Here is a 15,493-nt window from a genome sequence, read left to right as displayed (position 1 = left end):
CATTTTTTCAAATACGCCGCATAAATTGCAGATTTCCGCGCGCCAAATATGTGGGCTTGCATGATTTCATAATCCCCGCATTTCCGTTGCAAAAAGTCACATATATCTTAGCAGAAAGTTGAAAAATGTTGCGTTTACTTCACACAAGCGCAGCCATTTCCCCTGTTGCCATGGGAACGTTATGAAGTGACGTAATTACGCGACATAATTTTTGCAAGTTCCCGCAATTTTTGCAAGTTCCCGCAATTTCATCGCATAAAATTGCATAAATATCCCGCATATTCCATCGCATTTTTTAAGAAAACGTGCCGCATAATCAAGGATTTTTGCCCGCAACAATCACAAAAAAACTGATCAAAGCTTTCAGTATATGACACTACAATGTTTTTATATTATATGTACTTCTAACAATAAAATAAGCTACTATAAACTATCCATGCAAAGAAGAGCGATATACCATGACAGTCAGAATCTTAAAAAAATACCATGATAAAAGGTTTTTGGTCATACCGACCAGCAGTAATTTAAATTTATTTTTATTTTCTTAAAACAGTAACATAACTGTGCAATGTTTCTTCTGTTATAGTTAAAGGGGTGGTTGATTATTATTTCACTTTCCTAACTTTAGTTAGTGTGTAATGTTGCTGTTTGAGCATAAACATCTGCAAAGTTACAACGCTCAAAGTTCAAAGAAAAGGAAGATATTTTTTTAAGGACTACAACAAATGGCTGATAGGGACTACACGACATTCCTCCCCTGTTAGTGACATCACTAACCCTAAAATTTACATAAACCTGCCCATGGGAACACGCAGTCCATGTAGAGAAGAGGAAGAGTTGTTGTGGTAGAGCACATTTGCAAGCGCTTCAAGCTGTCGCATCCGTCTTTTCACATGCAATACAGTACGTAACACAAATACAATAGCATGTCACTCTGTAGGCATCTTACAACAGTTCCCACAAGAGTGATTTTATAGATTATCATGACAAAATATGCCAATCTAAGATAGTTAACTCCACATCAGCAACATAAATTCATCAACTAACCCAGGGTTTCTCAAACTCGGTCCTGGAGGGCCACTGTCCTGCACAGTTTAGCTCCAACCCTGATCAAACACACCTAGCTGTGAGTTTCTAGTGATCCTGAAGACACTGGCCGTTTCTCAATATGCGTTCTTGTCTGTACTTGTGTTCTTGTGGACTTGTGAAATGTCATCAGTCGCTGCCCAAGTACTGTCCCAATTCAAAGTTCACATCTAGCCAAGTCCAGTTCAAATCCCCGGATGTGTTCTTGATCCGCCCCTTTTACCGAGGATGCATAGAGAGGTGACTTGTACGGACTTGAGACAGCCAGGTATCCCAGAATGCATGTCGCACCAACCATCAAGCGTCGATAGCAAAGGAGAAAACCCGCGTAATATCAAAATACTACTGTTATTGTGTCACAAAATGTAATTTTAAGAGTGTTTCAGGTGAGAATGTAGTTGTTTAAAGCTCAAATCTGTGGTTTATTTATAAAGATAGCGCCTATTTGAAACATGCATCTGACGTTTTCGGAGTTGTGAGATCCAGGCGAACACCGGGCGTTCAACGCTCATTAACCCCGACTGGAACAGCTTTTCCTCGGCTAGTCCTTCTGATGTCTCTAGTCTATTGGTTAAACATGAGATACAATTCGTCTTGTGTACAAGTCGATCTTTGGTGTCATTAATCAATAGTTTGTTCCATGGCAAATCGTTTTGGCAAAGTGAAGTTTCACAACTTTATATATTTAGGCTATTTAACTTTAACTTTGTAGCCTAGAGAACTGACTTGTGTTTGACTGAATTGTTTGCTTTATTTCTCATTGTATAGCTTATTATACCTTTTAGGCTACTTATACTTTTATACTGGATATTATTGATCATTAAAACTGACATTTAAAAAAAAGAGACAGGGTTGTGTAATTTTATTTTATATATTTTTAAATATATAGAATATGTTTTATATTTATTTTAGTACACTCTTCACTGTATGTACATGTATAATAAAATAAAATGACACAACCCTGTCTCTGTTAAATGTCAGTTTTAATGATCAATATGTTTCATATTTTTTAAATGAAAACAAAAAGAAGCAGGGTTGTGTTTTATATTTCGTGTTGTTATAAATTTATGCAGTGAAGATAATCAATGTACGCGTTTGCCTGAACCACATTTATTTGGCCATTAATATGTTTAAAAAAAATTTAAATGAAAAGAGTGTTTTATAACATTTTTTATATATATATATATATATATATATTGTTTTATTGTTGACAAAAAGAGGCAGAGTTGCATTTTATACCATATTTCGTTTTATTGTTGCCTAAAATATACATAAAGAGATGACCAGAGTAGCCAGAGCGAGCTGAGTGACACAATCAAGAACGCTGCTGTTCCATTTGCAGAATAACCGGACTTGCATCCTCTCGTCCTCGGGAGTTCGAACTTGGCAAGTCCGAACTACCAAGGACGCAAGTCCGAAGTTTGTGTACTTGGTATTGAGAAACGGCCACTGATTAGCTTGCTCAGATGTGTTTGATCAGGGTTGGAGCTAAACTGTGCAGGACAGTGGCCCTCCAGGACCGAGTTTGAGAAACCCTGAACTAACCATTCAGAAACGTCCTGTTGCATTCTATATGTTGTCACTTCTTCTTGAGTCTCTTCATCATTGTCCAACTCCAGTTTAAACATAAAAGGCAGAACAGTTTCTGACATTTTAGCACGTGTCTGCGTGAGGTAATCGGAGCTACTAACACACAAGCTCTTAAAGCACCGCCCTCTGTGGCCGGGCTTTGCATTTAAAGGGACACACACGAAACACCGCGTTTTTACCAGGGGGGCAGGGATTTGTATTATTTTGAAGGTACCCCCGGGCGCCGCCATTGGCTAGCGGAACCCCACCTGCTGTTAGCATCCCATTGACTCCCATTCATTTTGGCGTCACTTTGACAGCGAATAACTTTACATCTGAGGCGTTTAAAGACTCCATTTGTCCATTATTTATTTCTAAAGAAACATGAAAATGTATAAAACGCTCCATTACCTTGTAGCTTACGTTATGGCCCTGTAGAAGCAGTTTTTGTAAAAGTAGGCTAACGATTGCGTCACAGCCACGCGACTCTCTGTCGCACAGTAGGAAATTACCGTATGGACAGGAGGAGAAGGTCGCGGGCAATCGGGGGGACGTCGAGGCAAAATGACAAAATAATTAATCAGAACACCTACAAAAAGTTTCTCCTGCTCCAAGATCATGGACAGCTCCTACTCACGCTCTCCGTCTCTGCGAGTTTCGGAAGGTAATGATTCAGATTGATCTTGGCACAGCTACTAGAAGACAGACGGTTTGCTCACGTCACATCTACGTCGTCGAGCTCAGTTTGAGTCTGCGCAGTACGCTGGACCCCCAGGAAGTAAGATTTTCTAATTGGCTTCACTTTGTCTCCGTTGAATCCAATGGGGTCGCTGTGTCCATTTCTTTTACTGTCTATGGTTTTTACTGACCCTCAAAAAGGGACAATTTTAACTTGCTGTAAAAAGTTATCTGTGGGGTATTTTGAGCTAAAACTTCACATACTGTACACACTTTGGGGACAACAGATACTTATTTTACATATTGTAAAAAGGGGCATACAGTTTAGTGAAACAGGCTTGCAGTTGGCAAAAGCTCTAGCATAAGCTAATCCAACAGAATGAACTCTGAAATATAGGCATTACTACTGTTGTTTCTTGAGCTGGTAAGCGCTGTCATTTATTTTACATATGAGAAACATTAAACAACAAACGCACCAAAAGCAGATGTTGTTTATTGTGCTTTTAAGCAGCACTGAGTTGCCTGCTGTCAGGTTGAGGACCTCTGTATTAGTGAGATAAATTCTGCTGAGAAAAGAAAGGTTAGTGCTCAGTCTGCTCACTGTCCACAGAGTCATTTCATTGTAAATTAAAATAAGAACAGCTCGCTTTCATTTAGTGCAATAAGTCACACGCACAATGTGTCACATACAAACATCCTTTAGTCAAGCAGACAATCAGAAAACACAAAGCAGCTGATGGACACTCAATCCTCAGGACTGTGTGTGTTTGTCAGTACACATTGAGGTTGAAGCTCTAAGACTGCAGTATCTGATCCACAACTGGCCATATAAAGGAACCGACTGGAAAAGCAAGCAGAAAGCAGACACCTCCATCCACCTCCACAGCAACAGAAAACCCACTGGCCTATTCAGTCTATGTTCAGAGCAATCCTGACATGCTTTTATGGAGCTTTCGTTAACACTTTCCACAACCTTTTTTTATATAAAAGTGGTGAGGTCAATGTAGACAGACTCCTTAAAACCCACTAAAATCTTTTGTAACATTGAAATGGTATGTGATAGGCTATAAAACCAAAGATCAGAGGTGGAGTCTGGTTTTTGTGGGTGCTTTTAGTAAACTTGATCACTGATGTGAATAATTGTGCACTCCTACATGCTATTTAGGCCACATTTATGTATCATCTACTGTATGATTGTGACACACATAACTATAACTGCATTATTTACACTCTGCCAAGACTCATAAATCCAGGCATTACCCCTGTGTCCTTTCTGCGTCATTCTATGGGACTGTGGGAATAATGATTCAGATGATTTCCACCACGTGCTTTAGCAGAGAGCTTTTAACATAGAGCAAAAACATTAAAAATAACTTGTTCGAAAAGCTCAGTGTGGTTATGCTTTTTTTCAGCACAGGGATGGGTCTTAAATGTCAACTAGTTGTCCAACAACTAGCTAGTCAATCTGACTAGTTTATCAAGATTTTCTTTTATATGAATGATTAGTTGACTCATTGTTCAGGCAACCCACTGACTATAGCCTGGCAACTCACCATAGACACGGCTCAATCCGAGGGGCGGGATAAACGGCTCTTTCAAATTCCCTCTGCACGCAATAGGACAGCGCTTCAACCAACCAGAGCGTTTTCCCAACAGCGGAGCTTACGTTAGTTGATAAATTCAACTTTTGAATCTGGCCGGCAAAACTACAAACACATCTTCCTTTTTTAAGAAGTGCCGTTCTTTGCTCTTTTCTCAAAGAAAAACTTAACTCCAAGTCCTCCAGAGTCGCGGCCAAAGCTGATTCGAAAGACTGTTCTCCAGCAGCAGCAGCCATTCTTTGTTTTCAAGTAGCAAGGAACCGTTGCAACTCTGTCGTCATTATGTTAAGCCTGCCCCGCCTACTCTATACGCGATGTGATTGGCCTGACCCAATTTTGTTTTTTACAGCTCCGAAAGTCAATGGAGAGTTGCTAGACTACCCTGGCTGCAAAATACATTTTGCTGCCGCTAGGGTGCGTCTAGATTTCTAGGCTACACTGACTATTCAATTCATAAAAATGTTTCATATACTCTAGCAAAGCCAGCTGAGAGTTGATGGCAGAGATAGGAAAATATATTGTGTACTGACTGAGTGAGGGAGATACAGTACAGTATGTATGCATACATTGCAAGTGAGGTAAGGGGAAATATGTGATGTTTCAATTTAAAGCAGACACCCCACGTTGCAGAACCTCATTTCATTACTGATACCCCACCAAAGGAAAACCCTTTCCATCCATGAAATCCACATATGAGCAAGAAGCAGAGGGGAAATAAATGTAATCAAAGTGGTGAGATTCATTCCATAGAGTCTAGCAGTGAAAACAACATAACAACCTCGATTTAAAAGAACCACAGTCTAGAAACACAGCCTGCACTGATCTGAGGCCAGTTCAATTAAGCCTCACCATTACCGAAACCTTAAAAGCACTAGGCTATTCCTACCAGCACTCGACATTTGGATGAAGGTGGTTTCAGTTACAAGCTTCTGCATCTATATCTGCTGAGGTAACAAAATCCAGGGAGGAGTGATAAAATATTCATTAGAAAAAAGAGAGGGATGTGTTGTACTTGGATAAAGCAAACAAATGAGACAGAAAGGGTGCAACAGACAAATTAATCCATCCAATCCAATATGAGGCAGATAGTTGTCACACCAAAATTTCAGTAGTCAATAGTTCAATGTCACAGCTCTCTGTACCAATTTCAATACCACAGCAAAAACTATTTGAAAATAAAATAAATAAAATATTAATGATAATAATAATTATAGTAAATAATGAACGCAGCTTCAGTCTGTGTTTAAGGCCCCGGTACCAAAGTAATGGTTCTTTTGACAACACTAGCATCATAATACCAGTGTTTTAGACACTCAGTCCAATCCACTGACTAGTATCACTTTCAAACTACAAAAGAAGCTCCAGGGCTCTAGACTCTAGACTAATAAATTACTTTTTTTCCTGATGGTGTGAATTTAGTTAAAGGTTGCACTCGTGCCACTACCAATTTGATGGTAATTTAATGGTACCAATTTCATTTATGTAACATATGAGAAACATTAAACAGCAAATGCGCCAAAAGCAGAACGAAATAGTGCTACTCGTTTGATCTGTGACTGTGCCACACCGACTATTTAACAGCTCAGCCCAAAAGACAGCGCAGCGCGAACTTAGAGTAAATGTGTTCACTCGCCGACCATCTCGATCACGCAACCACTAAACAGCGCTGTGAGATCCAGTGAGAAGCATTCGACTTTGGCACAGCGTTCTTCGATACAAACCACAAATGTCTCAGTGATTTAAACTAGTTTAAAGTCAGATGAAACAGTGCTGACCTTTTAATCAACATTGACATAAAAAAAAGAGAAACATTGTGCCACAACAATCCAGCTAGAAGGCTTTTCAATCCACAAATCACCAACATTTACCACGGATTTACTGTAGTAACACTAACTGTAACCATGGTATTGTGGCAGAAATGTGGGATATTCATATAAAATTGTATTAATTATTAATGTAGACATGTATTACATGCATTAAAGGAGGAATGGGATATAATTACAGTATTTTTGTTAGATTTGTTTTGTGCATTTGTATTTATACAAAATGTCTTTAGGCTACTGTTTATGTATGGTTTACTGTCCATGAAAAACAATATCTTACTCGCACTGACTGACAGATCCGAAGCGTGTGCACAAAGACACATCAGAGAGAGTGCGATTCCCGATATGCACATACACAGAATTACAGGGATTTCAAAATATATGTCTTGGCGAGTATTCACACAAACATTATCTGTTATGTCTTATGTGAACGTTTGGTTAACTGTTGGGGAAAAACATCTGATGAGTAAAATTATTTTAGATCCATGCGGTACAGTATGTCTTACTATATAGGCTGTCAGTTTCATTAATGTTAATCAAACAATTGTGGTATTGTGGGTAAGAAAAGTTGAAAAAATATTTTTCCTATAGATATATAGGAAATATAGAACCTTTATTTAACCAGGAGAGAAAACCAAATATTTGTTTTTGACTTGGTGTGTGCCAAATTTGGTGGTATTACCAGGGATTTCAAGGTATGGTTGCTTGCTAGGTGACTTTGTTTTGGAACCTTCAGAAAACTTTAACTCGATTTTTCGAAAAATGTACTTTGCTGACTCTATCAACTTCAAACAGGTGCAGCTCAGTAATTTTTTGTTTGATTTAACAAATCATACATCATTTTGAAGATTATTTTAATAGAGAATGTGAAAATAACAATACCTCCTTTTTGAAAATTTGCTCATTGCGACTCATTTTGCCAGCACGGTTCACATATAATTACTTTTTACCATGCAATGAGGTGCCACGCATAGTTTTACCAGTGGTTATCGTGATCTGCAAATGTATGACACTGTTTAAGACCAATGGTTAATTTTCAATAAGAGTAGTCATACAGTCAGAATATTTAAATTTGAGAAAATCAGGTTAATACAATTTTTACAGATTATCCATTTATATCTGCATCCCAACTCAAGCACAAGCTGAAGCTAATATCAACTTCAGCTTCTGTCAAATGTGCATTTCTAAGACACAAAACATGTAATATTTTTGAAGGCCTATAACATGTGCAGAGCATCCAAATCAGGAGCTGGTGCCACCATCTGCAGAACTCAAATGTTACTCTAGAGCCCTGAGTTCTGTAAAACAAAAGCTAGAAATACTCTGACCATACAGTCACAAATGAGCCAGAATTGGGAATCACTTCCTACAAGTCAGAACCTGTACAGACAGGTGAGAGTAGGCTGGTCACCTGCTCTTGTGGTAACCATGGTAGCAAAGACAGGTCCCATGCTTGTTTGTTCAGCCCTCACCTCGGGCTAACCCAGGTGCTGTGCTACCAAACCACCTCCAGTCCCCAGAGACTGATGGAGATACAAGAGATGATACTGTTTCAATGAGCTTCTAAAGTGTGTTTGAACAAGAATAAGTGGATTTTAATGAGGCGAATACACATTTATGCTTTAATAAACCTCGTGCAGATTTACAAATGACATATTGTCAAAACAAGAGCGCTGCTCTCTTCGCTTTGTACTTTTTTTCTGTTGAAGAAGATTATTCAGGCAGTGATCTCTGATCTGTGTCCAAGACTCACCCAACAGCAAATAAACTATAGAGAAAGCAAGATAGACAGATATAAAATAGATGGAGTGTGAGTGTTAATTAGATTAATTAGCTGCCAGTCCTCCGTGAATAAAAAAGGAGGAACGACGACAGTGTAGGATGAGAGAGGACCAGGGGCCTATACCATGATGGTAGTTGAACAAACTCAGGGTTGCAGGATTAGTTGATAAAACCAAACCAGTCTAACCAGGCTTTGTTGGTACCATGATGCTGATCATCAACTGTCTCTGTCAACTCATGCTTTGATCCTGAGTTTTGGAGTTTAGTTGTGACATCAGTAGCAAACAGCCAATCACATGCTGAGAAAGAGTGAAACTCATTCAAAACTCATTGAAATTCATTTCAAGAATTCAATAATTTAAACAAATTTACACAAGAAGAAAATTGTTGTCTATTGTTACGATCTCTAGTGAATCATAACAAACAATAAGGGAGTCTCCACACGCCAGCAATAATTATTAGCCTAATCAATGAATTTATTTGTAAGTCAAAAGATTAGGGATCAGTTTAAGTGAAAATCAGTGTGTTAGTAGTTGTGTGTAAAGTTCGTAAATGAAAGTCAATCATCCAACCATCTCATATGAGATGGATCAAAGGGCGGCAGAGGTCTCCCATGTTCCTCACAATCTCCAAATCTCAGAAAGAGGACAACTAAAAGAAAAAGTCTCGCTACTGTATATCAGTGTAAAAAAAGTAAAAGTTGTGAAGTTTATCGGTTGATAAAGGTATGATAAGGTTGATAAAGTCATTTTATAGCTTCATCTATTGATTCTAAAGCGTATTTATATTACCTTTATATATTTATTCATTTAAACTCTGCGTAATAATTGATGAACTAAAATTGTACATGTGTGATCGATTAAGAGTATAATAATTAGGCTACATAAATAATTTCTAAATCGTACAAATGTGTTATTGTAAATAAGCATTACTAAAAGCCAGACGATTTTGTCTTTAAAAATCATTTGCTATGTAGTGACCTTTAATTTGGAGTAGAAACAGGTGGAGTGACTATCGCATCAGACATGTGTCACTTTGCTCACAGCTGATTGGTCCAATTTCGTTTTGCAACCTCTTACCTGGAACATAACCTGTCCCGGACCAGGTTAGCCGTGGAGCGCAAGTTACTATGGCGATGAACACTGCTAAAAGCCAAACCACTTTAATGGTGCCTTAAACCCAGGGTTGGCGCAAACTAAACTGAAACATACCTGGCTAGCCACCTAAACCGGCTTCATGGTATAGGACCCAGGCCTGGACTATTTACGTTATGTTTTGTTTATGTGTGTGCAGCAGTTGACCATGAGGGGCTGCCGCTTTACTTTAGTTTTAAGTTTATTTTTTTAAAGTGTGATGAATGTTAGCTGGTTCCTGCTTCTTCCATGAACGCTAACCTTGTTACAGACACAATGACATGCAAAGTACCAGCAACAAAAAAACTGAAGTGACACCGTTTTACTAGATGGTAAAATGGCCACAACCACAACTCTGTTAGTTCCTGTGCACTATTCATTCATGCTGTAGATATGCTACTACCTTACACTACAGTTGAAGACAGAGTGAGTTTATTTATAGTCATTTATTGCGCTCTTCTTGAATGATTTAGTCAATCAGCACTCAATTATTTTACACACTGTCCTTCTCATGCTAAAACCCCTCTTAATCCGTTGAAATTCTTCATGTGACTAACACTAAATGAGTGCACTCTGACAGCATGGCGCATCCATCGCTGAATTGTAAGCAATGCATTTCACTGTGCTTCTTATCTATGTGCTGGACATTTCAAACAGCAAATCAAACTAACCTGGTACAACAACCTATTAATAGATGAATCAAAGACCTAGTTTTGTTTGGTCCGGCAGATTATCATGTTCAATAGGTTAAACGGGTCATATCATGCATTTTTTATATAGCCTATTTGTTTTGCATTTTTTTCTTGAGCACCCTCTCATAAGTTTTAGATTGAAATGGTCCAAATTGTGTTCCTGCAGCTTTAAGAAACGTCCCCTTTGCATGTGAACTTGTGAAGTGATCAACAGTGCTGACTGAGTGATGTCCTATGGTACTCTTACAACAGTTTGCTGTCATGTCAAATATACTTTTTAATTCCCACATCCTTTATAAGCAGCCACAACATAATGACAGATTCATAAAACAATCTGCATTGAAAACAGAAAAGTGCCTTTAAACTGGTAAGATCCGACCTTGTTAAAAAATAAACTTCAGTGCATCAGCATGAGCAGTTGTGCGTTGTTAAATACATCCCTATGCATCTGTGACGTCACAAAACTGCAGAAGTTATTTACGGGGCACTTCTGTAATTTTGTTTTAAATGTTATGTTCAAGATGTCATGATGATTTAAGCCTAAATGTTTTACAGTCCAAATATATCAAGCACTTCTTAAAAGATGAAGGAATATTTGATTCCTCCTGATATTTCCCCTTTAAAGTGTCATTCAAGATTAAAATTTCATGGTTTAAATACCAGTCTATTCCTCATACAAAACCATCATATGGCTTCAAAATACTTGCAATAATGTTTATAATGGTTTCATGGTAGTTTTTTTGTTCATTTTTGGGCCTGACAGCCTCTGGTCCCCTTCCACTTTCACCGTATGACAGAGAGCAGTTCATACATTCTGCTAAACATATCAAAATTCATACAGATTTTAAACAAGATAAGGGTAAGTAAGTGATGACAGAATTTTCATTTTGCACTTTACAGTAGGTGAACTATCCCTTTAAGAGCACGCACTGGATTCAATTATAAAGCCCTGTTCTTAGAGGCAAGGTTAGAGCAACATAACTGCACGTAGGCTACATATCACCTATGATGTCTAGTGTGCCTTCTGTCTCTCAGCATTATTACATCACCGTAGAGCGCACGGTTGCATCACGTTTCTTACTTCCTTATTGCACTCATTCATTCATTTTTCAATGTCATTCCTCAACACTACAGGACCTGCAAACAAAATCTCTCCCAATCTGATTCAACTACAATGTGGGTCACATACAGGCCTTCACTCATGCTTGAAACTCAGCTAATGTATAACAGGGGCTTTCAACTCGCTTGTGGACGTGGGAGGAGGGGGAAAAAAAAGTGTGCAATTTCCAGAAAGAGCTAACTGATTTTCTCGTGTCTGGGGCTGGTCAAAAGAAATGTGCTGTTATTACATCACGGAGCTGTGCTGAGGTGATCTGTGAACTCTGACTGCTTTTGTATCATACATAATCTATGGAAACTGTAAGTTAAAAGCTGACAGAGGACTGACAAAATTTCAAGGAGGTTGAACATTAGGTCACTGCTGAAAAATTAAACCAGGTTCCTGGATTAATGGATTAATGGATAATAGCTTCACATAAGGTCTGTCTACAATGACAGGAGCAGGGTGAAGCAATCTAAAACAAGCAGTGTGCAAATAAACAAAGACATCACCACAAACCTAGAAACACAACAGAGAATAATGCAGCAGAACCATAGACTGTAAAAAAAGAACACAGAGTCCATCATATACATGTTTGCAAATGGAGATTATTACAAATACCTCCACACCTTTGCTTGTACTGGTATTTGGGTAGTTAACACTACAGACTGTCAGAAAAAAAAAAGTGTGTCTTTAGCTTGACACTGGGGCAATACCATTAAAGGGACAACATTGTACCAAAAAGGTGCATATTGGTACGTACTACTATGAAGATTTTAGGGTAAGGTACAAAGATGTTCCTTTAACCTTGTAAAGCATGACATCTGAAATAGGCAGGCAAATCACATTTTTTTGAAATGGGAGAGATTAACAAACCTTTAGACAAAATACAAAAGAAAATCTAAAAAAGTTTGCATTTGTGTTTTATGTTTTGTGTCATAATTGATACATGAGGTCTGCACGGCCCATGAGTTGCTTCAGTCCAGTAACTGTTCATCTTGAAATATTAACAATAATATAAAAGTTACTCACATTTACTTTATAAAATCAGTAAAGCTTTCACAAAAAAAGACGTGTACTACAACCTGAAGATGTATTTTTGTACATATAATGCATTTTATACATATTTAAAATGATATAGCCTACTGTTAGGTCTTTTACTTGCTATAAAAGTATAGGCTAAACTATCAATCAGAGGGCAGAAGGCATAGAAGATTCAACAGATTTTTTAGCAAACTTTTGATCATGGGCTATTGATAATTTAGAGGCCTTAGAATTCCTGTCTTTAGAGTTAAAATAGTTCTTTTTCCACTTTTTTCTGAGAGTGTACAGTCTCTCCAAATCTCGCTTTACATTCAAACTATTTGTATTTATATGGCAGGGGCTTCTTTCCACGTGGACTTGCATGTCACTTAGCTATAACAGGTTCAGTCCCCTTGATGCAACCTGACGTTATAGTGTCTTGATCAAGGACACACAATGGGGGCACCACTTACATCAAACATCAGCCTTACTAGGGTTCAAGCCAAACAGCAGAATTTTAAACATTAAACCATAGCACTCCACTTTCTGTCATAAACATGATTCGGTCTCGTCCAGCTTCGGTGTCCTTAGTTCTCTATTTAAAGGCTTTAATCAGCTTACCAGATTGAAGATCGTCTCCACAATGTCCCGATTGGAGACTTCACCAGCCTCCAGGAGCCCCGCCAGCACGGCGAACTTCATGCGGATTCCTCTGATGGGGATCCCAACAGCGCTGTCACCGGCGCTCGCCATGACGGAGTCAGGTGAGAGGGGAACAGGTGAAACACCTGTTTGACCCTACCGCCGAATTAAATCTATGGGCAAATACACGGAATATATCGCTCTCGTTAAGTTGACAGCTGTGAAGAACTGGTCCTGGTCTCCATTCACAGCCAGTTTATCCTTTAGTTTCTCGCGCTCTCGGCGGGAAGTGTCGGTTGATGTCACTACACCTGACTAACAAGAATTATTCTACGGTAGAGAGGGACAGCAGCATTAAACTTGACAAAAGAATGACGAAATCGCGTTGTGGTGAGCGCAGATAAGAAACCCAAAGCTTGCCAATCTCCGCCGGACTAATAAAGGAAAGACATTTAAACAAAAATGTCATTTAAGTGTTTGCGAGTGTTTGTCAAACAGGAAACCGCGGTGATGAAGAGATTCCGCGCAGGTAGACGTACCGATTAGAACAAGACGCAAAAAACTACAAAATATAAAGCAAGGAACGTCCGACATTGACCCTCGGTGGGTCCTCCAAAGAGAAGACAATCCTCTTGCTCCCTGTGGGAACTGTTGGAGTGAAGTTTCAGCGGTAACCCACTTTACAGCGCCATCTCTTCCTGAATCAGGTCCTAGTCCGCTCCGTCTCCGTCTCCGCCATGACAGTGGAGCTGCGTGAGAGAGAGCTGCGCATGCGCAGTGCGCACATAGAGCTGAGAAGGGGGGGCTCAGGTGTGTCAGGTACAAAGAACCTATAAGGACAAAGTGACACTTTATACTGAAGATCTCGAGTCATGGAAGCTCTGTTGTGGTTTACGGTAGTGCTCTGCTGCGAGAATTACATGGAGACATCTGCAGGAGAGAATAATACAAGTCTAGCATATCCATCAGAAACGAGGTTTATACCAAGATTTATAGCTACTAAGATTTTAATGTTGATTGTTTATAATCAAAAGCATACATGCACAATATAATATTTTCTGCTCTTCACTTGCCTAACAAACAATTTACGAATAAATTCAAAGATTGCGAGTGATATTTGCATGATATTTTCTACTTAAAAATATCATTATTTATTCACCCTCATGTTGCTATATATATTTCTCAGTCTCATACAATAAAAACCAGTGGTGTTGTTTGGGCCTCAATACTCTTCAAAATGTCTTTGTGTTTTGCAGAAAGAAAGAAATGCATACAGGTTTGGAAAGACATGAATGTGAGTAAACGATGACAGAATTGGGTGAATTATTATTTAAAGTCAGCATGAAATGAAAATGCACCCTAATCACCTTCATCTACTTTGTAAATGCATGTTATAGATCTTATTGTGAACTATTTATCCATATATATATAAATGTGTATTTAGTCTGCTTAAATCCCGTCCTTACTGCAAGCTCACATTCACATCTCAAAATCCAGAACTAAGAACAAAAGCCCTACATTTTTTTTCTTTTTTGATAATGCATTACATTCATATGTACGTCACAATAAATAAAATAAAAAAAATACGTTACTACATCCGTTTCACTGCAATAATTAGTTTTTTCTCCTATTTAAATAGATTTGTGATATACTTTGGGTTACAGAGGGTTAAAGCACATAACAAAGCACATATAGCATATCATTATTGAGTTGCATTATTGAGTTGCATGTAAACTTTAATATTTACTCTGACAGACCATTAGCCTATTAGGAGGTCTTGAATTTTAAGAAATTTCTTAGCCATAGTGTGGCCATAAATGTGCTCACTGTATCATTAAATTCAAAGTGTGGTTTCATGGCCCCTTTGAGTCGTTGCCAAGGAGTGAGCAGCACATTGACTTTGTTGACTCTATATACAGTCCCTCAGGGGCACAGAATTAAAGGTCTAGATTTTGTAGCAACAAAGATCAATTTATCTCACAGACATTGAACTTTATACTGACATCCTGAAGGCCACCACAGACACATACATGAAAATGCTTATGTTTTTTGCTCTTATGCTTATCACCATTTTCCTTCTTCCAAATGTTTTCTTATAACAAAAAACGTCTATAGTGTTTGTGGTAGGTAGGCCTATAAGAAAGCCATATAGTGCAAATAAAGCCTTATGCTGATGCAAAATGTCAGTTTTAATTATGCAGCTATTATGAGTGAGGGAAGTGTGAGCTTTTGTTATTGGTCTATAAAGAACGGTGAGAAAGATTATGTTTTGAAATAATAATGGAACTCAGTCATCTGAGCAGTTCACTCAGATTTAATAGAGTGGAATGTTCCTGTTGCCATTAGGGGATTGATGTCATAACTT

The 15,493-nt window shown here is 38.4% G+C and overlaps 1 protein-coding gene across 4 annotated transcripts in view; it reads right to left on the bottom strand.

The window, feature by feature from the left end:
• The window catches only part of lrba (LPS-responsive vesicle trafficking, beach and anchor containing), a 257,432-nt gene extending 243,544 nt beyond the window's left edge, over nucleotides 1-13,888 (bottom strand). For all 4 annotated transcript variants that reach the window (XM_079850095.1, XM_079850096.1, XM_079850093.1 and 1 more), the window contains exon 1: nucleotides 13,108-13,888. In XM_079850095.1, the coding sequence (XP_079706221.1) occupies nucleotides 13,108-13,239 (132 nt within the window). In that variant the 5' untranslated portion in view covers nucleotides 13,240-13,888. The remainder of the gene's footprint in view (nucleotides 1-13,107) is intronic.
• Between the last annotated feature and the right edge of the window lie 1,605 nt (nucleotides 13,889-15,493).

This window comes from Squalius cephalus, assembly GCF_949319135.1.
Source record: "Squalius cephalus genome assembly, chromosome: 2".
Classification (NCBI taxonomy): Eukaryota; Metazoa; Chordata; class Actinopteri; order Cypriniformes; family Leuciscidae; genus Squalius; species Squalius cephalus.
Note: the sequence above shows the minus strand (reverse complement) of the source record. Positions and strands in the feature narration are given on the sequence as shown.